Source organism: Pelobates fuscus, chromosome 7 (genome assembly GCF_036172605.1).
Source record: "Pelobates fuscus isolate aPelFus1 chromosome 7, aPelFus1.pri, whole genome shotgun sequence".
In the NCBI taxonomy this organism is placed as follows: domain Eukaryota; kingdom Metazoa; phylum Chordata; class Amphibia; order Anura; family Pelobatidae; genus Pelobates; species Pelobates fuscus.
The window spans coordinates 184820625-184831127 of record NC_086323.1 but is presented as its reverse complement, the minus strand read 5'-3'; the positions used below and the strand labels follow the sequence as shown (position 1 = coordinate 184831127).

Genomic DNA, 10503 nt, shown 5'->3' with positions numbered 1-10503 from the left:
GGGATTGGACCAGTTTTTGACACATTTATAAATCCTATTTGATGCCTTTTGAAATAATCCTTGGCTGATCCATGAACAAAGCATTGCACATCCAATTAACTCTGAATCTGAAAACGAGTATAATCAGTCATCATCATTGTTTTAAATTTTACATTATTAGAATGGCTTGTTACATTTTAGGGACACTTGCTGCTATAACTACTGTTGTATATTTATCCAAGCATAGGGAATAGAAGGCTGCAAAGATGCTGTTGTTACCATGGAGATGTGAGAACCAATCACACCGTGGTTTTCTGGACTGTGCTATTATCCAGACAAAAAAATTGTGAATTTTCTTTGATTCTCATTCATCCTTTAGAATACAAAACATCTGTATCCAGACTGCACAACAATCAACAACGATTTTGTTTCCTGCTCATTTCTAAACATCAACATTTACGTCACCCATATGGTTTCGTTGGGCTGATTTGTTCATTGACAACAACGAAGGGGCTTGGGCATTTCGCAGACTGAGATGGATCAAATTGCAGGTTGACATATTCTGGTTTTCTGTGGATAAACTCTAAATATCCAGCACCTCTTGGGTTCTTTTCTGGAGCAGACTTGATCCAAAGCTGACGAAGCAAAATGGCATGCAGACGGTGTTATTTGTAAGTATTTCTGTTTTAATGAATTAATTGTATTCTGCAATTTGCTGCTGCTGTTGGCGAAGGTTTTTGATCTCAATTGGCAATAACAGACATACGTAGTAGGTCTGGGCTGTGTTACTTGAATTCTATTTTTTCGACGGTTAACTCAATAATCAAGCGTCAAAGAGGAAATTTCAGAGGACAAATGATCACAATGTGACATTTGTTCTATATTGCATGTCTAATAAAACGTCTTGATGTGGCTTCTCATGCTAACCTGATGATGAGCATTTGATAAAATGCTTTGTCACAAATCCTGTTGCATAGAGATTTAGGAATGAATGCTGTGCTGACGGTGGGCTGCCTGTGTAAGAAGGTTTATTTTCATACGCTTCTGTGTTTGCTGCAAAAGATGCAACTGTATACCATGTTGTCTTTCTTAATAGGAGACAGAATACATATTCAGCTCTTAACCGGAAGCAAAGTAAAGCATCACATGTCCCGATTTACATGTATTAAACAGTGATACATTAAGAGGTTTGTGATGGCATCTGTAATCTAATAAAATGAAAGCAAAGAAGGAATCCCGTAATGCCTCACGAACATATGTTATGTGTTCCAATCACAGCACGATCTAATAGAGTGTACAGACAAGCTCGACTCTCAGATTTCGCAGTACTAGCTATAGAACGCAAGCATTTTACAAGACAAGATAATGCATGGCATATATGAAGAAATTGCTGACCGATTATTTATAAGGAAAAAAAATGTGCCTAATACCAAAGTATAATATACCCAACTGTTCATCAGTTAACACATTACCAACTGTACATTATTTATCAGCATACAAGCAATGTGTAAGGAAACAGGATGATTGAATCATCACTAATATTTAAGTAATGCAATATAAGCTATATGGGTGGTATAAAATACTAAAGGGTAACAGAGTAGATTTTTTTTTATATAGGATTACAACATTAAAGCTGCCTTCAGGATAACATATTGAAAGTAATCCACTATATCGACTAACTAATTCTAGACAATATACACCGTGAAAGAACACAATTATTCTGAGAATAACCGATGACGAGCAATTTCTACTAGGTGGCAGAATTCAAAAATATAAAGCAATGAATCGATGACATTTATAAATACAAGCATCTCCCCCACAAACCTTATGAAGGGGAATGAACTAATGGCACTTTATGGGAAATAGAATACAAAGAATCAAATATTTAGAGGAGGGTTCATTCTCACACGGAACTGTAATTATATATATATATATATATATATATATATATATATATATATATATATATATATATATATATATGGGATTTCCAGATTGAAATATGAAAACATCCTTTCTAGCTTCTCTGCACGGCCATTTTGAATGGGGTACATTCCCATTACATTCCAAGTGATTTGTAGAAAATGATTTAACCTTGCAATGACTCAGAGTCCTGTGATCCTAGATTGAATATTTAGTAAAATGATACATTTAGAGACCTCTAAGGCCTGAAGGTGGATTTTATTAAAGACACGGAGGCTCATATTATGCATAACTCTTTCTTTATTTCCTCAGCAGCAAAGATAGAGGAATATAAATATTGTCAAAAATGAAAGAAAAACTGTATAGGCATAACGGGTAGCCAATCACATGGTAGAGGAAGTGGCTATATAAGTCCTGTGTCTCCCACAATCCTCCTCTTTCTTTGCTGCTTCCTCAGACAGATAAGTACTTTTTGCTTCTCTCTGACTCAAATTTGATGATCGTTTATTTGTATGATATTTCATTGTATACTATTTATGATTGTTTAGTTACCTGTTACCACTAGCGTTCCCCCTGGGACCCCCTTGGTGCTTTTCCCCCCTACCCGGGGATTTCCGTAACCTGCCTTTTCTATCCCCCTCGTGCTCCCGCACGACTCCCGGCTCTGTGCTTTTGCCGCAACCGCTCTGTTGTCGACCGCGGCTGCGCACGCATCCCTCCCCGCTCGCGGGCGGGCTCGGCGGATCGGGTGCACGAGCCCCTTCCCCCGCCGGGTGCCCAGTCGCGTGCGCCTTCCCTCACGTGCGGCGGCCATCTTGGGCGGACCTCGATCCTTCCCCTGTGCTGCCGTGCGGTCACCTTTGCTTTGCCGGGTCCCCTGGGAACGCTAGACGGTCTGTGTGTTTCGTTTTCTGTGGGTTACTCAACCCTTTGCTCTTCTCACCCACCTTAGTGTCATTTAGCAGTCTTTAATTGCCCACTGCAACTTTGCAGCATGCAGGATAGGGAGGACGGGCCTGCGGGTCCCCCTGGGGACTTCCGCTCAGACAGCGCTGAGGGCGCTATGGCCTCCCAAGAATTTCAGGCCATGCTGGAAGCCACTATGGCCTCCTCCATTCAGAAGGCTATTGCCTCGGCCATGGGAGCTGTTACTACTTCATTTTCACAATCGATGCACTCCCTGGTTTTGCCTACTCTGGCCTCCCCCGCCCCTACGGGCGTGGGGTCCCCCTCCCCTGCTCAGACTGTGCCTGGAGCCCGTAAGGCGAAGGCCAAGTCAAAACACGTCGGCTCCCACTCCTCGATGCAGGTTCTACCTGCCATGACTGACACGCTTGAGGCGGTCACAGATGGCGCGCACCCCACGCGCAAAAGAGCCCCTGGCCGGGCTAAAAAGGCTAGATTATGGAAACGGGCTAGAGCCCTTGATGATGGGTCGGATACCGACCGGAGTGTGGAGGAGGAATCCGACTATATGGAGTATGACTCCCTTGATGAGGATGATGTGTCTGGCGAGGATTTGCCCCTTACGGGCGTTAACCCATCAGAGTCCTCCGCCAAGACCCGGGGTCCAGTCTTAGGCCCCTCCGGGGTTGACAACACTATTCTTGATCCTCAGGGTAACCCCCTGTTCGACCCAGACGACCTACGTCACCCCCGGTCCGCTGAATGGGTTCCCCCGGATCATATTGCCCAGTATGTGGCCAAACGTATCCGCACACCCCTTTCCAAAGAAGGCCGCAATAAGCTGCGGGCCGAATGCCCTCGCCCTTCTCTCCCGGGCGCTGCGGGTAAAACACCAGATATTGACCCACAGATCGCCCAGTTCCTGGGTAAGTCGGGCTGGAAGCCCAAAAAGGGCCTTGACAATTCCCTGAAGGGATGCCAGGACAAGATCCTGGACACACTGGGGCCCCTCTCAAAGCTCTATGAGCTTCTAGATACTGCTAAAACTGGGGATTCAGTTTTGGACGTGGACGTGGCCATTGGTTGGGTCCAACGGGCCATATGCTTGCTGGGAAACGCCAATACGGCGATATCTGCGGAGAGACGTAAGGCGATATTATTAAAAATCGACCCTAAGCTGGCCACTATGACTGTGGCGGAGCCTGACCCGACTGAGGAGGGTTTGCTGTTTGGCACCTCCTTCGTTAAAGACATGGGGTCGTATGTCAAGACCTTCACGGCGATTGACAAGGCGCAGGCGAGCATGAAACGCGTGTTCGCGCCTAAGGTTTTCGGAGGGGCCGGGCGTAGCAGGAACCGTCCACCCGGCCGGGGTTTCCGAGGCGCATTTCGCGCTACCAGAGGTTCCTTCTTTCCCTCCCGGGGATTTCAGGACCAAAGAACCCCTCCTTTCTTCCCAGCCAGAGGTCGGGCTTGGGGCTCCAGATACCCCCGCAGCGGTGCCACCAGCAGACGTCCTTACGGTGAGTACCCTTTCTTCCCCTCCCGTTCAGGTAGCAGGGAGACTGGCCTTATTTTACCGAGAGTGGGCGGAGCTCACCTCGGATGCTTGGGTTCTGCAATGTGTAAAGGGGTATCGCCTAGATTTTGTTTCAATGCCTGTCCAGTTCTACTCCCCCAGAGAACTGTCCCTTCCACGGGAACAAGACGAGATGATCTCCGCGGAGGTCGGAGAGATGCTCTCCAAGGGCGCTATAGAGGAACTGCCGTTCGCCGCCAAGGGCTTTACGAGCAATCTGTTCCTGGTGCCCAAGAAAGGAGGCGGAGTTCGCCCTGTAATAAATCTTCGTCCCCTCAACGCCTTCCTACGTTACCAGCACTTCCAGATGGAAGGTATACACTGCCTCAGGGACCTTCTGCGCCAGTCGGACTGGCTTGCCAAACTAGACCTGAAGGACGCCTACTTCACGGTCCCCATTGCTCTAGAATTCAGAGATTATCTCCACTTCACATGGCACGGGCGGCGTTGGCGTTTCACCTGCCTGCCTTTCGGTCTCTCTTCGGCCCCTTGGTGCTTCACCAAGCTTCTGAAGCCTGTGGTGGCGTTCCTCCGTACCCGAGGGGTTCGCCTCATTGTTTACCTGGACGACATTCTGATTTTGTCCCAATCGAAGGAGGATCTCCTTCTACACCTAGAATGGACTACCACCCTGCTACAGAAGTTGGGTTTCCTGATCAACTGGGACAAATCGGTCCTAGATCCCGCCCAGTCCATAGAGTTCCTGGGGTTCAGAGTGGACTCCGTCCAGCAGTTCCTGTTCCTACCAGGTTCCAAAGTGAAAGCCATTCAGAAGGAGATTCGAAGAGCTCTGCGCGTCGCAGACTTGTCCATCAGACAGCTGGCGAGAGTAATTGGCCTTCTCGCGGCCTCTATTCAGGCAATCTTCCCGGGCCCACTACACTACCGGGCCCTCCAGCGACTCAAAGGGTCACACCTTCGGTCAGGTCACTCCTACGAGTCTCGGATACGCTTGGACGCAGAGTCCAGAGACGAGTTGGTGTGGTGGTTAGCACACATGGAGGCGTGGAATGGGAGAGCCATCTTCGGCTCCATCCCGGACGTGGTGATCGAATCAGATGCCAGCTTACACGGCTGGGGTGCTCGTTGTGGAGACGTTTCCACAGGAGGCAGATGGTCCGACGTGGAGAAATCATTGCACATCAACTGCCTAGAGCTCCTGGCTGGAGCTTTCGCGATCCGCAGTCTTACCCCAGGACGGGCGAATTGCTGCGTTCTCCTCAAGATGGACAATATATCAGCGGTCCGCTACATAAACCACCTGGGGGGTACGAAGTCCAAGATGTTGGCAATTCTAGCGAAAGACTTCTGGCAATACTGCCTCTTCAACAACGTCTCGGTGACAGCGGAACACATCCCGGGACTAGACAATTCGGGAGCGGATTGGAATTCCAGACACTTAAGGGACTCTGGAGATTGGCGTCTACACACTTCGGTGTTCCGAAGCCTGGACATGTTGTGGGGAAAGTTCCAGATGGATCTGTTCGCATCTCGTCTGAACACGCAACTACCGAAGTTCTTCAGCTGGAGGCCGGATCCGGCAGCGGTGGCGACCGATGCCTTCCTTCAAGACTGGCCACGGGGCCTGCTATACGCATTCCCTCCATTCAACATGATAGCGCGCACGATCTCGAAATTGGTTCGCCACGACTGTTGTGTAGCGTTAATCACCCCGCTTTGGAGATCTCGACCATGGTTTCCCCGCTTGATGGAGTTGTCGATCGATTATCCTCGGTTGATTCCAATCTTCCAGGACCTCCTTCTGGACCCGGATGGGAACCCGCACGAACTAGTATTGCAACGCCAGCTACCACTGATAGCATGGTTCCTTTCAGGGGACCTTGGATTGTCCCAGACGTTCCGCAGACAACTCTCCTACTCCTCGATAACGCTTGGGCCCCAGGCACTCGAACTGCCTATCGGGCTTCATGGAGATCGTGGTCTGGTTGGTGCTTGGAACGGGCAGTGGATCCCGTATCTGCCCCTTTGCCTTTGATCCTCGAGTTCCTCACGTCCCTGTTTGACTCGGGCAAGGCGTACCGCACGATTAACCTCTCCCGCTCGGCTATCTCGGCCGGACACAGGGGTTTGGAGGGTTCCCCTGTCGGCAGGCATCCTTTTGTGTGTCGTCTTCTCAAGGGTATCCGCCTTGCGCGCCCTCCTCGGCCTCGCTTCTCTGCCTTTTGGGACGTTAACATAATGTTGCAGTTCCTCTCCTCATGGTACCCTAATCAGGAGCTGTCTTTGAAACGCCTGTCATCCAAGTTGGTGATGTTACTCTGTTTGATCTCTTGCAAGAGGGTCTCCGACGTCAGGGCCATGGATTGGGACGCCATTGCATTCACCCCAGAAGGTGTTACTTTTGATATATCCAGGAGGACTAAATCTGCATCCAAGTCCTTTTCGTATCCCAGGTTTCCTGGCTGTCCGGCGCTCTGCCCGGTGGATTGCCTCAGAGTTTATCTGGATGTCACGAGTTCCCTTCGCTCTGCTGATCTACACGATTTGTTCATATCTTTCAAGTCGCCTTATCGACCGGTTTCTACACCTACCCTGGCACGTTGGATACGGGAATTATTATCCTCTGCGGGTATAGACACCTCTGTGTTTACGCCCCATTCTGTACGGGGAGCGATGGCTTCTAAAGCCTCCTCGGTCGGATGTCGTCTGGAGGATATCATGCGGGCGGCAGATTGGTCCAGAGAATCGACTTTTAGAGATTTCTATTTCAGACCTATTGAACACATCGCATCTCGAATAGTTGCACAGCTTTGAACTTGCATAATATGAGCCTCCGTGTCTTTAATAAAATTCCCAGATTTTACTAGTAACATGACGTAAAGTCATGATTTTATTAAAGACACGGAGGCGAGTATTATTCCCTCCCGCCCTCCCGGTGTGGAATGGGGATACGAGATGCTTGAGACTCTACGGATTTTTTCCTGTTCAATAGGTATGTATTGATTATGTATTGATTATGTCTTGATTAGATATTGTTTATGTATGTTTATTTATATGATTGGATGGTTGATACATCTTTTATGTTCACTAAATTATTTATCCTTTGTATTTCAGAATCCGGTTTCCTTGTTTGTGACTCCTTATGATGCTGTTTGGTAAGTCTACAGTTTTGAGTCTGGAAATTACCATATTTCTCTGTCTTTTTTAGCTTGATGTTGTCGCATTGTTCCTGTTTCCTGTGCTGATCAAGTAGGACATCGTTTCTTCTTACCTGGTCTTCGGTTTTCGCAAGAAAGAGGGGGATTGTGGGAGACACAGGACTTATATAGCCACTTCCTCTACCATGTGATTGGCTACCCGTTATGCCTATACAGTTTTTCTTTCATTTTTGACAATATTTATATTCCTCTATCTTTGCTGCTGAGGAAATAAAGAAAGAGTTATGCATAATACTCGCCTCCGTGTCTTTAATAAAATCATGACTTTACGTCATGTTACTAGTAAAATCTGGGAATTTTTATCTGGTGAAATCAAAACAAGAATGTATACACAAAATACAAAATTGGAGTGAATATGAAACTAAATTGCAAAATCTATGCTAAAATATAATTTAACAGTTCTTATATAGCCATTTTATCCACATAGATTTATAAACTATAACAACTGGTCATAGGTACTTTTACAGACCTAAAGTGAGAATTCAAAGTGAATTTCAAATGTCAGCCCAGAGTAGCCAAACTGCAAGCATAGCTGTTTTTTTCATTTCTGCTATTTTGACCATAAGTTTAAAATTCACAGTTCTGAAAGTGAATAACCCTGATAAATATATTTAATTACACATGCTGACACAAAAAAAGTATAGCGCCTTGCCCATCAACTTTAATCTGACATGTGTAGCACTTTTTTTTTTTTTTCAATTCTTTATTTTGGTGTTGACAGTTACATAATAGTAAATATGCTTTGTTCGGCTTACGCAGAAGCCCATTGTTTATGTCATGGTAACCGTAATTTTTTCCTTTTTGTATTTAGTAAAAACATGAATTTAACAAACAATATAAACTTTGTTAACATTTGTCACATAGTTGTGTATTACAGGATTGTTTGACACATCATTGTTATCCTTTCTATTGATCTCACTCAATTGTGTGTAAATTCCCCTGAATCATGTGTCGAACTGTTCCCATGGTTCCCAAACTTTTCGGTAGGTGGATGTGGTGTTTCGCACTTGGGCTGTCATCCTGTCCATCAGACAGTTGTCTCTGATTTTCGTCCGTACAAGTGTGATAGGTGGGGTGTCTATTTTATTCCAGTGTTGCGCTAAAGCCCTGCGTGCTGTCAGGTTCAGTGAGTTCAGTAGTTTTTGGGTGTGTTTGTCTAATCCTTCGGTCGGTCTGGACAGGAGGCAAGCCCATGGGTTTGCGGTCATTTGTTTCTGTAATATGTGTGAGTTTTGGTCTGTCACCTCCTTCCAGTATTGTCTAACCTTGGGGCATTGCCACCACATGTGGATGTAAGTGCCTTTTTCCCCACATAGTCTCCAGCATGTGTCTGATGTGCTCAAGCCCATATGGCATTGTTTTGTCGGGGTGGTGTACCACCGGAATAGGATTTTGTACATTTGTTCCTGCAAGGTGGTGCATATGGAGATCTTGGAGCTTGCTTCCCATATGTCTCGCCACTCCTCCCCCTCTAGTTTCTCTCCCAGATCCGTTTCCCACCTGTCTGTGTAGGTTAATGTACCCCATTCTCCTGACTCCTCCCCTATATGGTTATACAGTGTTGTTATCATTTTCGTGGGCATGTGTTCCTGAAGGCACATGCGCTAGAAAAGGGTTTTGCGTTTGTGTATTGCTGTTCTGACCTCCGTGGTTTGTGCGAAACCTCGGATTTGAATGTATCTGAAGAAATCATGGTTTGTCAGGGGTGCTATATTCTTTAGTTGGTCAAAGGTGATTACCTGTTTGTCTTGGTACAGATGAGTATATCTGTGTGTCCCTGTGGCCTTTATTCTTTTAAAAGCTGTTGTGCATAGTCCCGGTGGGAACGCCCTATTGCGCAGTATCGGTGTCATGGGGGAGGGGTTGTTCATGAGTTGGTATTTTATGGCTGTTTTGTCCCATATGTCTATAGAGTTTAGAATTGCTGGGCAGGTGGTTTTGAGAAGTACCCTGTAGTTATGAGTAGTTATATGAGTAGTTGTGGTGGGTCCTCGCCCATGAGGGTGGTTTCTATATCTACCCATTGATGTCGGCCCTCAGGGCTGTGCCAATGTGCTATTTGCGTTATCTGTGCTGCCAGATAGTAGTGGTATAAGTGTGGTAGTCCAAGGCCTCCCCTCCACTTTGGGTTGTATAACACCGCCCTGGCTATCCGGGGTCTTTTTCCCTGCCATATAAACTCATCTATTGCCTTTTGGATTTCGGCTATATCCCTTTTTGTGACTTTAACGGGCAATGATTGGAATAGGAAAAGGAGTCTGGGCAGGACATTCATCTTTATTGAGTGTAATCTTCCTATCCAAGTAATTGGTTTGTCTGACCAGTTCTCCAAATCTTTTTTCAGTTTGTGTATTAGTGTTGTGTAGTTGAGCCTGTATAGCATGGAATGGTTTTTTGTTAATTGTATCCCTAGGTACGTGAATTGTTCTTTGGCCATTTTAATTTTGTATGTGTTGGTTAGATGAGTGTTGTCCTCTTCTGTGTTGTGGAATGAGAGTGCCACCGATTTGGTGAGGTTCACCTTGTATCCCGACCAGTGGTGTATCTTGGTTTTGTGCTGCCCTAGGCAGGACAAAACTCAGACCCCCCCCCCGCGCGCGCGCGCGCGCCACCCCCACCCAACCCTTCCCCCCTGCCCCGCCTTCTAAATACACACACATTCACTGACAGATACGCATACACTAGCTAACAGACACACACAGTCGGACACACACACACACTGACAAACACACACAGTCGGACACACACACTAACAAACACACACAGTCGGACACACACTAACAAACACACACACACTAACAGACACACACAGTGAGACACACACACTAACAAACACACACAGTCCGACACACACACTAACAGACACACACAGTGAGACACACACACTAACAGACACACTGTCGGACACACAGTCAGACACACACAGTCAGACACACA

At 46.6% G+C, this 10503-nt stretch overlaps 1 protein-coding gene across 4 annotated transcripts in view; it reads left to right on the top strand.

Annotated features, from left to right (window-relative positions):
• The first annotated feature begins 325 nt into the window (after positions 1-325).
• IQSEC1 (IQ motif and Sec7 domain ArfGEF 1) overlaps positions 326-10503 on the top strand; it is a 421691-nt gene continuing 411513 nt past the window's right edge. For all 4 annotated transcript variants that reach the window (XM_063426958.1, XM_063426960.1, XM_063426956.1 and 1 more), the window contains exon 1: positions 326-650. In XM_063426958.1, the coding sequence (XP_063283028.1) occupies positions 628-650 (23 nt within the window). In that variant the 5' untranslated portion in view covers positions 326-627. The remainder of the gene's footprint in view (positions 651-10503) is intronic.